This window comes from Myotis brandtii, unplaced genomic scaffold, assembly GCF_000412655.1.
Source record: "Myotis brandtii unplaced genomic scaffold, ASM41265v1 scaffold373, whole genome shotgun sequence".
NCBI lineage: Eukaryota > Metazoa > Chordata > Mammalia > Chiroptera > Vespertilionidae > Myotis > Myotis brandtii.
Genome location: NW_005364339.1, coordinates 1,062,983 through 1,079,931, shown reverse-complemented (window position 1 = coordinate 1,079,931; position 16,949 = coordinate 1,062,983). Strand labels below are relative to the sequence as shown.

General features: G+C 38.8%; 1 protein-coding gene across 3 annotated transcripts in view; it reads right to left on the bottom strand.

Annotated features, from left to right (window-relative positions):
* Positions 1–2,439: 2,439 nt before the first annotated feature.
* PLOD2 (procollagen-lysine, 2-oxoglutarate 5-dioxygenase 2) overlaps positions 2,440–16,949 on the bottom strand; it is a 268,114-nt gene continuing 253,604 nt past the window's right edge. For all 3 annotated transcript variants that reach the window (XM_005872258.2, XM_005872259.2, XM_005872261.2), the window contains 5 exons: positions 9,827–9,892; positions 8,247–8,351; positions 6,543–6,689; positions 6,308–6,433; positions 2,440–3,827 (listed from right to left, as the gene is read on the bottom strand). In XM_005872258.2, the coding sequence (XP_005872320.1) occupies positions 3,672–3,827; positions 6,308–6,433; positions 6,543–6,689; positions 8,247–8,351; positions 9,827–9,892 (600 nt within the window). In that variant the 3' untranslated portion in view covers positions 2,440–3,671. The remainder of the gene's footprint in view (positions 3,828–6,307; positions 6,434–6,542; positions 6,690–8,246; positions 8,352–9,826; positions 9,893–16,949) is intronic.

The following is a 16,949-nucleotide window of genomic DNA, read 5'->3' as shown; positions in this document are numbered from 1 at the left end:
ATGCAAACGTAAATGGTTATCTTTGACATTAATATAATTTATTTAATGAAATTAAATTACTTATGGGAATTCTCCTCTTTCTACTGTTTGTAAGTTAAATAATAATGTGCAAATTATTTCCATATAAAAACATTTCAGTTCCTAAAAAAATTTAAAAAAATAGCAATTCCACTTCTGGGTATATATCTGAAGGAAACAAGATCATTATCTCAAAAAGACATCTGCACTCATGTTAATTATAGCATCTATACTAATAAAAGGGTAATATGCTACTTAGGGTAGACGTCTTCCAGACGTTCATCTGGACGTCCATCTGGACAAAGTCACAGCAGCTGTGAGGCCCGGGGCTCATGGCAACCATGGGCTCAGGCAGCCATGGGCCTCAGCAGCTGCGAGGCCTGGGGTTCATGGCAACTGTGGGCTCAGGTAGCCATGAACCCCGGTGGCTATGAGGCCTGGGGCTCATGGCAGTTGTGGGCTCATGGCAGCCATGGGCTCAGGCAGCCATGAGCCCCAGTGGCTGTGAGACCTCAGACTCAGGCCTTGCAGCCGCTGCGACCACGGCTGGCAGTGGCAGCAGCAGCGGGGTGATGGGGGTGGTGCCTTCTCTTGATCAGCTCAGTCGTCTTCCGCAGAGGGAGGCCAGACTGCTGTGGGGAGTGGGCCTAAGCTGTCAGTAGGACATCCCCTGAGGGTTCCCGGACTGTGAGAGGGGGCAGGCCGGGCTGAGCCCCCTCCTCCCCAGTGCATGAATTTTCGTGCATCAGGCCTCTAGTTATTTATAATAACCAAGACATAAAAACAACTTAAGTGTCCACTGATGGGTAAATGGGTAAAGAAGTTGCACCACGCACACACATGCACACACATTGGAGTATTAGTCAATCATAAAAAAGAAGGAAAAACAGTCTGTCCAGTGTGGTTCAGTGGTTGAGCATCAACCTATGAACCAGGAAATCACAGTTTGATTCCAGGATAGGGAACATGCCTGGGTTGTGGGCTCAATCCCCAGTGGGGGGTGTGCAGGAGGCAGCTGGTTGATGATTCTCTCTCATCATTGATGTTTCTATCTTCCTCTCCCTTCCTTTCTGAAACCAATAAAAATATTTTTAAAATTTTTTTTTTAAAAGAAGGAAATACTGCCATTTGTGACAACATAGATGAGCCTTGAGGGTGTTGTTGAGTGAAGTAAGTCAGACAAAGGCAAATACTGTATGCTTTCTCATTTATATGTGGAAGCTAAAAAATGTGAACTCACGAAAACACAGTACAGATTGATGGTTGTCCAAGTTGAGCAAGTTTCCAGCTGCAGCTTTCTCCGTCTATCCAGTCCTGTCTCTTTTCCATCTTTCAAATTTCCTGATTTACTTATGGGAATTTCTCACTTTCCCTCACTAATCATGAATTTTTCTTTTAAAAAGTACATGTATTCTTTTATTAAATCTAGAATGAGAAGGAAAATAAGCTGTCAGTAGGACATCCCCATGCACTCAGCTGACCACCTCCATCCAATTTCTAGAAACATTGCATGTGATTAAAATAGTGAATAAAGGTCAGCACCGATGGGTACCACCACTGAAAAGAACCAGGACCTGGTACATCTGTCCTCTGAAATGTGCTATAGGCACAGCATGCTGGCTTGCATTAGTAGAATTCTATCTGTTTTTATAAGCAGAGTCTGTCTTGACTGGATAGCATCTATAACATGCCAACTGTTACATATTTGGAATACCATCCCTGAGGTATACTAAATGTAAATCACAAATCATTACTAAAATGTCTCCTCAATAAACTTCATGGATAGGAGGAATTTACTCTAGGTATTAAGTGCTACTAAGAAAAGAGGGAGAACCCAACTTCCTTATTTTCTAAGAGCATCTCCCAGTAATTGTAACATCTTACTCATCACCACATCCTCAATGCTTGTAATAGTTCCTAGCCTATAGTAGAAACTTGAAAAACACAATTGAATAAATATATATTGAGCCCTGGCCAGGTAGCTCAGTTGGTTAGAGCATCATTCCTATATGCCAAGGTTGTTGGTTTGATCTCCAGTCAGGGCACATACAAGAGGCAATCAATGAATGTATACATGAGTGGAACAACAAATCAATGTTTCTCTGTCTCTCTTTTTTTCTCCCCCTTTCTCTCTATCTAAAATCAATAAAATAAAAAAATAGAGAAAAATGAATAATATATATCTCTATTTCCTCACTTGTAAAATAAGTTAGATCAAACCCCTAGTCATTTTGAGATTGAAGATATTAATTCCACTTGAAAGCAAATAGAGTTTTCATTAAGTTATGATACCAGTAAATGTACCAAGCAAAATGAAAAGTCATAGTCTATTATCTCCAGATATTCTTTTAGGCTCCTCAATTATAATTATCTTCTTAAGCTACATCACCAATAATAAAGAAAACAACAGAAACTTATTTTAAATTATTTTATTTTTCAGAATTTTCTAACACATGGTGTTAGAAAAATGAATTTTGGTACCATGACTTAAAACTTCTTCTCAAGTTTAGCCTTTAAATTAAACACAGTAGCTACAATAAGGATATTTAAACCTCACTCAGAGAAATGGTGAAAATCAAGGCACAAATTCTTTTGTGGAGGGAAATTATTTCAAAGTGTGATTTTAAAAAGCTAATAAGAAGAGTAAGAAGGATAAAATAGAGACCATGCTGGGAAGACAAAAAAGTGAATAATTCTCCCTAAAAAGAGAATAAAGAGGGGGGCAAAAAGCAAAAGAAAGGCTCACTAACTTATTTTCCTGATATAAAATTCAAGTACTTAAAACTTTTTTAAAAATCATAAAATGCTGCTACTCATCTCAAAGAAAAAGTAATCTTCATTATTTTCTAGAATTAAAAAACAACAACCTTTTTTACTTAAGGATAGTCAGTGATCTTAAGTCAATACTTAGAAATGGAAAGGTTTGCTTTTCTAAATCTAATATCTACATACTATAATCTACCTTGAAAAAAATCATCTGAAGGAACACAGGACTTTATTTCTAATACAAATGTAAAAAAAAAATTTAACAATCTAAACAAAAGGGCTTTCAACTGGATATGGAACTTACTGTATTTTGCACTAAATTTCTTAAGGACAAACATTGTGCAATACTGTTCTTTATATTCCATCAGGAAGTACTGTAAAACATACCTACACAGGTGATCAAAAAAGTACTTACACAATTGCACAAAAATTCAGTTAGAATTCCAGTTTTCCAACATTTAAAAAATTGCCAATTTTCACTTATATCCATCTTATCTACATGTTGATAAATAAAATTCTTCCCAGGTGTTGTTAAATAAGAAAATACTAGTCTCATTTGTCACTTGTGCATTTGTACCTGAATATTTTACCAACTGAAACACATATTCAGAAAAACTGTCATTGTTCTCAGAGACAATAAGGCAAAGAAATAAATATTTGCTTTTAATTTTTTCCCTTTCTTTTCTTCTTCAATCTGTGTTTTAAGGCTCAGAGCAGATATTATGATATATCAATTTTTTTATAAGGTTTTCAAATGTTTGGCCCAAAGTGAAGTTGTTCTGTTGAAGTTACTTAAATACTCCTCTCATCTTCTCAAGTAACTTCAAACATGTTCATGCCAGTCATCCATTCCAAAAGGAGCAGTGATTCAAAGGAAAGTTAATAACTTAGGGATCTATAAAAGACACTGCAATGTATCTTGTTCCATTTTTAACAGGAAGCCCTTCATGCAGATGCGTGAGTCTCCCTGGGTGCATAAAACTCCAGCCTTTTCTCGGTGACTCAATAGAGCAATTGTATCGAAGAAATTTGCATCCACCTCCCTAAAAGAGATGAAACAAATAAATGTATCATCCTATTATGTTTAATATTTTATCACTAGAGGCCTGGTGCACAAAATTCATGTGGGGGGGTGGTGTCCCTCAGCCTGGCCTATGCCCTCTCGCAATCCAGGATGCCTCATGCACCAGTGACCATACTTTTCATACAGGTGAAAGGCATCTTGCTGTTGTATAAGCTACATTTTTTTTGCCCTGAGTATAAAAAGTAGTACATAACATGATCCTTCTGAGGCAGTAGTGCCATTTTCCCCACTTGCAATCCGGGACCCCTTGGGGAATGTCCGACTGACGGTTTAGAGGTTAGAAAAAAACCTTGTGAGAGAAAAAAACAAAACAAAACAGAGGCCACTCCAGTGAGGTTGGGTTCTAAGGAGCTAGGGCTAACTTTCTTCGTGGAGATAGACCAGGTCAGGGAAGAGGGGAGGAAGGAGTGAGTGTGTGTGTGAGAGAGAGAGAGAGAGAGAGAGAGAGAGAGAGAGAGAGAGAGAAGATTTTTTTGAAGAAGAAGAAGAAGAAGAAGAAGAAGAAGAAGAAGAAGAGAGAGAGAGAGAGAGAGAGAGAGAGAGAGAGAGAGACTCCTCCCCAAAGACTCCAGACTCTTATTTTAAAGCACAAAACCTTGCTTCCCCACGTTTATCGCACATCTAAACACAAACCATCGTGTACTTCAAGCAACATGTATTAGGGAAAGCGAATATAGCTTTAAAGCAAAGGTTAGGGGTTTCAGAAGTAACTCCTCTATTCTCTTGGGCGGAAGCTCCTGGGGAGGCCTGCCTCTTTGCGAATCCACATTTATCTCTTGGCGCATGGGAGGTTAGGGAACACAGCATTATCCTGGGAAGGGAAGGTCAGAGGGACTGCACACTTGATACTCACCCCATTTTATTTCCTCACCCTCCCAGGTAGCTCAATTCGACTGGGTGTGGGGAGAGATTGGGCGGCTCTCCGGGGGCGATTCTGCGGCTGCTGGGGGGCAAAGAAAAGCCTCCCCCAAAAAAGGTTTTTCAAAAGCCTTCAGGAAGCCACGACGGTTAAATAGCGCAACTGGGCTCAGTGAGAGCCAAACTGTCTTCCCACTTGCACCTGCATGTCTGTGCCTCCACGGGCAGTCCAGGGCCCTCCCAGACCCTCGCTCCACCCTCCCACCTCCCTCACACACACTTTGGACTGGGTGCTGCTGCACTGGGGGCTGCTTATATGTACTCCTTTGACCTCTGCACTATCCCAAACTCCCGAACCCCAGGGCTCACTTCTGGGCTTCCGAAGCCCTCAAAAGTCTCTCCCTCAATTCCAAGGCACTGCTCCCAGCCACCTCCCAGCTGCAGCCAACACTCAGACCTAGAGGCGAGCGGCCCTGCGGGCCCACCCTCCTTTCCCTCCTCCACTCACTACGCCCGGGTTGTGGCACAGATCTGTGGGCCACGCAGTTTAGTGAACACATGCCCAATGTCAAGAATGGTGCCTTTGCTCGAAGGTAACCGGGGCAGTCTCCCTCTGGGAACTCAGTCCTGGGGTGCTGCCTTCCACCTCTAAATTCAGATCTCATGCAATTCGCACCAAAAAAACCCTGCTCCCCCGAGGAAGAGACCCACTGAAGAGACTCCTGAGGCAGTGTGGGGCATGCCTCCTCTGCACTTGTGCACAGAGTGAGTGTCATGTTTGCAAACAGTGAGCAAGCCTGCTGCGCTGCTCAAGGGGGACACATGTGTAGCCACCAAAACAGTGGTTCCTATCTTTTCTCTTTTGTTTACAGAGAAAGAGATTCCAATACTATCCCTAACCCCCATGTAGCCATGCGCCCAAAACTCCTTCTTATGCCCCTTCTCCAGACACCGGCCCTCCAATGTCCTGGCTGCTTCTGCCCGCTCTGAGAGGGGCTGCACTATAAGTTCATATGTTTGACTAGTTAAGAAAAAAAAAGGCTGAAATTGGACTTACATGGAACCTGTCCATGGTAACCACTTGCTCTACAGGAGTGCCCATAGCACCCAAGTACTTGAGACCCTTGCAATCTGGGACTCCTCCGGGGATGTCTGACTGCAGGTTTAGGAGGAGCCTGAACCAGGCCGGGTGCCGTGCAGCTCACGCTCATCCCAGCCGCTGTGCCTGCTGCCGCCACTTGGTAGTACTGCTTGAGTCAGGAGAGGCTCCCGCTGCTGCAGCTGTGCTCATCAGCCATGAGCCCAGCTTCTGGCTGAGCAGCACTCCCCCTGTGGGAGCACACTGACTACCAGGGGGCAGCTCCTGAGTTAAGCGTCTGTCCCCTGGTGGTCAGTGTGCATCATAGGGACTAGTCAACTGGTCATGCTGGTCGTTTCACTGTAACGGTCACTGGGCTTTTATATATATAGATTGGCAAAATTCAAATTATGCCATATAAGAAGAAAAGTAAAAAAAAGGGGGAGGGGTTTAAGGCCTTTTTGTAATGACTGAGGAATGTAAAAAATAAAACCCATAATTACCTGAAAATCTTCTCCCACATTATTGAGTGCAATGTTGATGGTAAATGTAGAAGCATCGTGATGAGGGCGAAGAGAACGCTGTCTGTCAGGGGAGTATTTTACCACAAAATTCAATAATGCAAATCCCTAAAAAGGCAAAGTAAATGAATGGATTTGCTTAGCAATAAAAACATAAAATAGCATATGTGTGTAAAAACTGGTAAGAGGTAGGCAGGAGGAATGGGAGAATAACTACCTTTGTATAATAGCCTGCAAAGACCTTCAGTGTAACTGGTGCAATAAACTCCCGGATAAAATGAAGCCAAACATTCTCCAGATCAATTTGCTTCATGTGGATATCATCAGTTGGGACATTTTCATAACCACCAGATATACGGCTATCCTAAAAACAAATTAATGACATCATAAAGTGTGGTCCACAGCAATCCACATTTATACTATCTTGGAATTTTTTCAATCCCAAGATCATTATAAATAAAGAAATTAACAGTTTAATTATGTCACAGCATCTGCTTTAACTGCAAGACTACCAAAAAAACTTAGGTAAAATGGCTTTGCAAATATATCCATGAAGCAAAACATTACAGAGTTTAGTAGACTCCTTTCCTACTTATTTAATGTGTTAACCCAAAAATAAAAAGACCAAAGTAAGAGGTAACAAGTGTTTATTTGAGATTCAAAAGAATAGTTATTTAGAAAGCACCTATTCAGACAGAAAAAAAAGCAGTGGGTATTTATGAGAAAGGGAAGGAGAACAATTACATCAATAGAAGGAAGCATTTCTATATGTGCAAATAAGCTAGCACAGTGATGCTAACACTAAACAATGTTTTTAATTTCGGTCCAGGTAGTCATGGCATCTTCTTTCTTGTAATCTTTGCACACAGTGGTTTGGGATACAATGCTGCTCTTGGGTCTAGGTTATTTTGCCCTTTTAACATTCCAAAGATTTGAGGAATAAGATATGCAGGATTCTGGGATGGCAGCTTCAACTCCATTTTAAAGTGGCTCCATTTAGATTATTTTTACAAATGTGTATTTAAGAGCTGACTATAAAGTAAATAAAATTAATTTCCAAAGCCCTTCCAAGCCTCCTAAAGAATGAGTTTTATACAGTGACCCTTCAGGCAGTCTTAGCTGCTTGATGGACATAAATTTGTTGGATTACCTACCATAGAAACAAGCTTTCCCTGCTTCGTTTCTTACTTCTACTTTGTGGCAATCAGTCTTTCTATGACAGGTTTTCATTATCCTGCCTGCAACTTGCTGACATCAAGTTCTTCATCATTCTTTGAACTTCTGTATCACTGATCAGCTAACTGATGTAATTTAACAGAGGTGGTAATATTCAAGAGTATTCCACTTAAATTTCTTGGTATTGGGAATGAGCTGGCATGCGAGGACTCTCAGAGGAAAAGAAATACATTGAACCACTGAGAGTGAGACTTCCTGCCAAGTCCTTGACACTGAATGTAAATAAAAAACTGACTTACACTGAAGGCATTTAGATTCCTTCTTAAATTTTATACAAAAAAAGCTTTAATAATCAACCAGATAAACTTAGTATTAGTATTTTTCACTATAGCTCACTGTAAAAATGCAGAGAATAAAAAGTGGCCTCAAGAGCAACATCACACAGTAAAGATATACATTACCTCACCATCTCCAGCCTGGGACATGATCCTTAGGGACTAGCCAGTGTAATTACATGCATAAATGAGAAACTGAGGCCCAGAGAGATCAAATGTTAAACACTCATTAGGTAATGGCAGAATTAGACTTAAACACAGCTCTCCTGATAGCCTTGGCTAACCTACTATTCAGGTCTATTCAGAGATGTACAACAAAAAGGACAAATCCACCCTAAATTCTCTAAATATCTACCCTTCCCCCAACCCCACATACACAATTCAGTTTTCTGTGCGAAATTACAACTTACGTGATGTTTCCCTCCAGACCACTGGCCATAATGCTCCATTTCTTCCACCAACTCATCACAGGCTTTTTCAGAAAATATGGGAAACCAAAAGACATCTGGACAAGGCTATGACATTGAGAGCACGCTTTATTTTTCTTTCTCATAAAGCATGGCATCACCATTAAGAGAATAACATTCTGTGTCTTTTTAAAAATATATTTTATTGATTTTTTACAGAGAGGAAGGGAGAGGGATAGAGAGTTGGAAACATCGATCAGCTGCCTCCTGCACACTCCCTACTGGGGATGTGCCCCGCAACCAAGGTACATGCCCTTAACGGGAATCAAACCTGGGACCCTTGAGTCCGCAGGCTGATGCTCTATCCACTGAGCCAAACTGGTTAGGGTACATTCTGTGTCTTTTAACTAATAACTAGCATTTTAAAACTAATAGGGCAGAATATTCAATATTTATCTCACTTAGATGTCCTTTTTAGGAGGTCTGTCCCACATTATTGACATTACTATTATAAACAATACTAGTTTTGGGGATTTTTAACACTTAGGAGACTTTTTTTTTTTTTTTACATTTTAACATCAGTAAAATAAAATGTGTCTTAAAGTCAAAGCCAAGCAGCCACTGTGATGTAGTTTTAATGCCCCGGCGCTTGGTAAAACATTCATCCTGCCGTCACCTGTGTGAGTACATATGCACGTCTGTGTGTCCTTTGTATACATGTATTTAGTTGGTGTTGCATTTGCTGAACTGAGTTGCCCTTTAAAATGTCTTTTAAAATGATTTATGCTATAATTTGTGACAGAAATGAAAAGTTACTGTGTATACAGTGCACTAGAACATATAACATATATTCCTTAATAATTAATTGTAAAATAACTCTTTCAATATGTATAAAATAAAAACATTCTAAATGACCAGAAAACATTGTGTCATAGTTTAATTGGCAGTATTTTATTTTTCTTTCTCATAGTATACAAAATAAAGAGATAACTCAGAATCAAAGATTTCTTATATTCTCTAAAATAAGGTATTAGCAATAGTTTGGAATACTACTAATCTAAAACAGAGTTCATTTTGTAAAAGACATCTCTAAGAGATTCTTGGAGCCTAATTTCTTTCAAAGGTAAACTTTCATGAAAGATATGTCAATGGCTCCTTATTTTTTGTGGTTTGGGAAAGCTACAACATTAACTTACGGACACACACAACAGTGTGGTGATCCCGGAGGGCGGGGTGTGAGGTGGGGTGGGTGGAGGTGGAAGAGGGTATAGGGGGGATAAGTGGTGATAGGGAAAAAATGAAATAAAGAAAAAAATGAAACAAAAAGAAAGCTATGACATTGAGAGCACGCTTCACAAAAATGCCTGATCTTAAAATTTTTGTTCATCTACACATTCTACAGTTTTATAACTATATGATCCTTAAGGCTATAAAATTGGGAATTAAGCCATATGAATTTTACCTAAAGAGTAATTACTGCACTTTCAAAACATCCCCCACTAAAGCAGTATTGTAGTAATAATATGCCCTTCTGGAAAATATAGCAAAAAGTTCTACATATCATAATAATTATTAATACAAACCTGTTCAACTATATTTTCAGTGAAAATCTTTGAATAATCATGGTTTATATACTTTTCCTTCCAGTCCTACAAAAAAAATCAATTGCACAGATTAAAGCAAATACCTTTACAAATACTTGAATAAACAATATAAAGTATATCCATTTTAGAAATTACTCAACTTATAAATGACTGTGTTTTAGACCACCGAAACCACAGTATATGTTTTTCAATATTTGCCTGATTCTATGTATGATCATATATATTTCTATGAAATGAAAAATTTTGGTTTATGAAGCTTTATATCTCAGAATTTAAAAATGTGAAAAATATTACAGTGATTAGATTTGTATACTACATCCTATGCATCTACACAGGGTAGATAAATATGTGTTTAAAAGTGAACAATAGAAAATCCTATCAACAAATATTAGTAAATATTAACACATTAGTCAATTTGAGTATTACTTACATAGTGAATTACTTTAAAATAATTTCAATTTTAAAAATGTATTCAAAATTTCTTCCTTCACTGCAGTTTTTAATATCTGTCAAAGAATGATCATAGGGTTCATAACACATTCACTTCCTTAAGTTACTAAATTTAAGATATAGTAAAAATAGATTTTCTTGATGTTAATTCATGAACCAATTCTCCTCTTTGACCAATCTCTGACACATAAAGCACACACTGAAATACCTCAATTTTTGTCAATATCAGCTAGGAAATCCTTTCCCTGGGTCAAGTGTTTCATTTAAAACCCCAATTATTTAGAGAGTATATATTAAAATATGGAGTGAGTTATTATTTAAAAAGATCTCTTCTTAAATGTATTTAGGCAGTCTAACAAAATTCTTAAGTTTCTCTTTATAAAGTACAAATATAGGAAAGTGACAGGAAAGAACTGAGGTACAGACATAAAATAATTCAAATCAAAACATGTTCCAAAAATATTTGTCTGAAATATACTTTTTGAGACCAGATTTCAAAGGATTCAGATAATTTATGTACATTCTTAGTTTAACATATCTCTGCTTATATGTAGCTAAGATATTTCTGATATAGAGAACCAAAACTATCTTTAAATTCTTTAATAAATTTCATTTACAGTATATAAGGATCAAATTACTATATTATCTCATTACTCCCTCTAACACTTATTAGTTTTTGGATTTCAAAATATGGGGAAAAATTAGAAGTAAATAATCATTCATAACATTTCAGAATCCTTCTGTATTCTTTCCTATGTATCATTACTGAAATTAAAGAAAAAAGCCCCTAAAACTTTACATTAATTTTTTATTTAGACCACCTTTCAAATATCATTGAACAAACTGTGAACTTACTAATTTCTTATAAGTTCTGATAATGGGAAAATCATTAAATATGTTGCTATGCATATCCCCTACAAGGTATATCTATATGGTGAATTTCCAAAGAAAACAACAAAGTAAAGCCATAGAAAGAAAAGCTATTCCAACTCACTGGTGATATCATTGCATAGTCTCCAAAGATTTGAATTTTTACACAAACATCTACATTTCAGTACATAATTTGGAATATTTTTTCAGGAAGCTAACATTACCTAAGAAATCAAATAATACTCTTTTTCAAAATAACAAGAAATTTAGCACTAAAGTAAAATATGTAATTCCACCCTCACCATTAAAAAAGCTTCTTCTTAAGTCCATGAAAATGTGCAGCTAAATGGACTGGAGGTGCTTTCCTTTATTTATCTACTAGAGGCCCGGTGCATGGATTCGTGCACCAGTGGGGTTCCTCTGCCTGGCCTGCACCCTCTCGCAATCTGGGACCCCTCGGGGGATGTCGGACTTCCGGTTTAGGCCTGATCCCCATAGGCAGGTGGCCTGCAGGTATCAGGCTGAAATTGGCAGTCCAACGCTGCCTGCTGCTCCTGCTCATCCTGACCCTGCTGTGCCTGCTGCAGGCTCATGCCCAGTCAATCCCGATCAGGAGAGGCTCGCACTGCTGCCAAAGCGGCGCTCGCCAGCCGTGAGCCCTGCGTTTGGTGCCAGTTGGTCAGCTGAGCGGCGCTCCCACTGTGGGAGCACACTAACCACCAGGGGGGAACCTCCTGCATTGAGCGTCGGCCCTCTGGTGGTCAGTGCATGTCATAGTGACCGGTTGACTGGTCATTTGGTCACTTAGGCTTTTATATATATAGATTTATGTTTTATTCCTTACCTGATGAAGATATTTTTTCCATTGATTTTTAGAGAAAGTGGAAGGGAAGGAGGAGGGAAGGAGAGAGAGAGAGAGAGAGAGAGAGAGAGAGAGAGAGAGAAGAGATAGATAGAGAAACATAGATGTGAGAGAGACATCAATTGGTGAAAATACTTTTAAAGATATTTATTTTTTATTCAACAGAGTATTCAGAGACCATTAAATTTCCTATTCCTGGTTGTCAATTACTCCTACAAAATAAAACAGAATTCTGATCAGGTGGATTAAGAGTTTGTAATTTAAGACTTTTACTATTGGCAAGGGAAAACCCTAAATAGTAGTATTACAAAGATGATCCTTTAAGAGAGTATTTTCCCTTGAATAAATGTGCTGACTTCACTACAGAGAACAGACCAAAAAAAAAAAAAAAAAAAAAAAAAAAAGGTTAATTCCTGTAGATTCAAATCTTTCAGGAAAGAAATAATTTTAGAATTTAAAAGGAAATTGTTTCCCAACTTAAGACTTTTGATATATGTTAAATCCAGTTACTCTGCAATTTTCTCTGGCTATCTTTGGTATATATTCACAAATTGTTTTAAAAAATAAACAAGGAGAGATAGAAAATGGTGGCCCAATAGGCAGATGTGCCATGCACCTCATCCTGGGGCCAGACTGGAAAAGCAACTAAGTCAGAGAACATCAACCTAGAATTCACAAGTTAGACACAGCTGAGGAGACAATTTACAACAAGAAAGGGCAGAGAACACCTGGAGAACAGTAGGAACTGGGATCTGGACTGAAGAGGGCCAGCTGGCCAGTGGGACAACAATGTGAGGAGGAAGCTGAGGTGCATCAAAGCCACTTGGCAACAGGCATAACATCCAACTGTGAAAAAGAAAAGCCACAGATTTGCTGCTGGCATGCAAATCTGGACATAAGACCACAGCCTCAAAAGGCTGAGGCAGCCTGAGCAGCTCAGTGCTGGGGGAAGAGAAACATGCAGTTTAGTGGTTGTTTTGGTTTGGTTTTGTCTTTGCTATTATGCACTAAACCCAGAACATAGGACTTTTCAATTGCAAACACTCACCTGAGGCTTCTGCGCAGAGAGAGAGGCACAGACTTGAGGAGTCTGAGGAGAGGCTGAGGAGGGAAGTAGGGCAGAGAGACATGGCCAGGACTCCTGCATTGGGACATTCTTAAAGCTTCCAAACCAAAGTGGCCATTTCTTCTCTGAAGAGCTAGCCCCTCCCAGTAGCCACAAGACAGGTAATATAGCCTGCCACACCCTGCCTGCATTTTGAGTTATACGAAGGAAAGAAGGCAGAGGCCAAATTTACACGTTTTAATAGGCCCAAAGAACCCTCAGTGACTGGATAGGAAGATGTGCCGGTCCACCCCGCTATTCTGGGAACCAGACTGATAAAAACTCCAGATTGCTAGCCAACCCCACTGGCCTCCATACAAGGATCTCTGAATAACCAAGGCCAGAGTAATATTTTGGGCCACTCATGGAGGAGTACATCTGGGTCAGGGAAAAAACATCCATCTGATTCCCAGAAAGCCAAACAGCACCACTCACTCCTAAAGCCCTATCAGTGATTAAGATTGACAGTTGGCAGACAGGCAAAACAGACAGATTGGTCCCACCTGCTTGTAGCCAAGGCCTGTGGAGACAGACACAAGCAGAGTAGTGGTGGATTGCTTGGAGCTTCAACAGGGTGCAAAAAGCCAAAAGAGCCCTAACTGGTTTGGCTCAGTGGATAGAGTGTCGGCCTGTGGACTGAAGGGTCCCAGGTTTGATTCTGGTCAAGGATATGTACCTTGGTTGCAGGCACATCCCCAGTAGACGGTGTGTGGGAGGCAGCTGATCAATGTTTCTCTCTCATCGAAGTTTCTAACTCTCTATCCCTCTCCCTTCCTGTAAAGAATCAATAATAATAATTTTAAAAAGCCAAAAGTTAGTGTCTGACAGTGGTCAGCACCTAACTACTTAAAAGGAAGCCCAGAATTGGCACACAGAAGAGTGGGATTCTAAACAAGCTGCCACACAGGGCATTAAAATTCGGCTGAAGTGAATGACACTTCACTTTTTAATTAATTAATTTTATTATTATTATTTTTTCACCTTTTTCTTCCTTGCTTCTCCTTTTTCATCCTGTTTTTCTTCTACTTTCCCCATTTTAGTTTTTCTCTTTCCTTTCTTTTTACCCCCTTTTAAAAATTGATCTTCTTTATCTGTTTTATTGATGTGTTATCATTACAGTTGTCTCTGTTGGCTTAGTCATATAGCTAACTTCATCTTCCCTGCTGTCCTACTTCATTTCCCCTTCTTTTTTATTTCTCTGAACTACTCAATTCTTTTTTCTTCTTCTCTCTGGCTCTTTTCTTCTCCTAATTTTTAATTGGTTTCAATTCAGGCCATATGCGCTCTCCTCTATTCTCCTTTTCAAATAAATAAATAAAAATTTAAAAACTTTTTTTTCTTCTTGTCCATTCATTCTCTTTCTCCCTCCTCTATAATAAACCATGGTCCTTCCCCTATTCATCCAATTCCTTAACCTTTTTGTACTTAAGCTGTGCCTCTACAGATTCTGTCCCTACCCAACTTTCCGGATTTTCTGTTTGAGCTTTTGGGTTTATTTTTATTTATTTTTTCTTTTCTCGATATCCTTTTTGTTCTCTTTTCTCTTTCCTAATTCTCTTTTTTCTGGTGGTCACTTTTTTGGGGGTTATAATTGCCTTGTGTACCTTCGTGTTCTGTTCCTTTTGTGTCGTGTCGTATTGTATTTTGTGCTGTTCGGTCAGCACTTTCACAATGGCTGACATGATGTGGTAGAGAGTGAACAGCATAATCAGACACCCTGAAAGGAGACTCCACCCAAAAAATGGGACAATAACATTCAAGACCCAACTACATCAGGAGAACCCAAATATCTCAGGCAGGTGGACTCCCTGGAACACCCAGCCCAGAAGACCTGAGAGACTGTATCACTGGGTCCCACAAAACATCTACTACATAACAGCGACTGAAAAAATCTGGGTGGCATACCAGTTTGATCTAATACATGGAAACAAATACAAAAGAACAACAAAAAATGGGGAGATGAAAGAAAAGGAGAAATCACCAGAAAAGGAAATAAATGAAATGGATGGAAGCAATTTGTCAGAGGAAGAATTCAGAGTAATGGTTGTAAGGATGTTCAAATGGCTGGATTAGAAATTCACCAACATTTGTAAGAATCAAGAGGAAATGAAGAATGACATAGCTGCAATGGAACACAATGGAAGGTTTCAACAGGAGACTAGAAGAAGCTGAGGACAAATCAGCGAGTTAGAAGACAAGGTAGAAAAAACACCCAAGTAGAGCAGCAATTGGGAAAAAAATTAAAAAGCAGGAGGAAAGTTCTAAGGGAGCTTTCGTACAACATGAAATGAAACAACATCTGCATAATAGGGGTGCCAGAAGGAAAGGAAGCTGAGAAAGGAATAGAAAACCTGTTTGAAGAAATAATGACAGAAAACTTCCCTGATTTGGGGAAGAAAAATGTCACACAAGTCCAAAAAAGCACACAGAGTCCCAAACAAGATGAACCCAAAGAGATTGACACCAAAACACATCATAATTAAATTGGCAAACATCAATGACAAAGTAAGAATCTTAAAGGCTGCCAGAGAGAGACAGAAAGTTATCTACATGGGATCTCCCTTTAGACTATAAACTTATTTCTCAATAGAAACACATCATGCCAGAAGGGAATGGAATGAAGTATACAAGGTGATGAAAAGCAAGGGACTAAATCCAAGAATACTCAATCCAGCAAGTCTATCATTCAAAATTAAAGATGAAATCAGGACCTTCACAGACAAAAAAAAAGGCTAAAGGAGTTTATTACCACCAAACCAGCAATGCAAAAGATGCTAAAGGGACTGCTATAAAAAGAAGAAATAGAAAGGGAAGAAGGAACACAGGCATAAGGAATAAAAATGGCAACAAACAGTACCTATCAATAATAACCTTAAATGTAAATGGGTTAAATGCTCCAATCAAAAGATATAGGGTAGCTGAATGGATAAGAAAACATGACACATATATTTGCTGTCTACAAAAGATCCACCTCTGAACAAAGGACTCACACAGACTGAAAGTGAAAGGATGGAATTTTTTTTTCCAGGCAAATGGAAATGAAAAAAGAAGCTGGGGTAGCAATATTTGTATCTGACAAAATAGACCTCAAAGTGCAGGCCATAACCAGAGATAAGGAAAGCCACTTCATACTACTAAAGGGATCAATACAACAAGAGTATATAACTCTGGTAAATATATATGCACACAACACAGGAGTACCAAAATACATTTAAAAAAAAAAAAACTTCTGCAAGATATCAAGGCAGAGATCTACAGCGATACAATCATAGTAGGGGATTTTAATACCCCATTGACATCACTGGACAAATCCTCTAGACAAAAAATCAGCAAAGAAACAGCAACCCTAAATGACTCACTAGATCAGATGGAATTAATTGACAACTTCAGAACATTTCACCCCAAAGCTATGGAATATACATCCTTATCAAGTGCACATGGAACATTTTCAAAGAAGACCACATATTAGGACACAGGCTAAGTTTCTACAAATTCAAGAAGATTGAAATCACATCAAGCATCGTCTCATATTAGAATGGCATAAAATTAGATATGAACTACAATAAAAACAATCAAACACATGGAGGCTAAATAGCATGCTATTAAACAATGAATGGGTTACCAAAGAGGTCAAAGAAGAAATGGAAAACTTTCAAAAAACAAATGAAAATGAAAACACAACAATCCAAAATCAATGGGACACAGTGAAAGCAGTCCTGAAAGGAAAGTTCATAGCACTACCTAAACAAATAAACAAACAAACAAAAAACAAAAAACACAAACAAAAAAACAAAAAACACAAACAAAACAAAAAA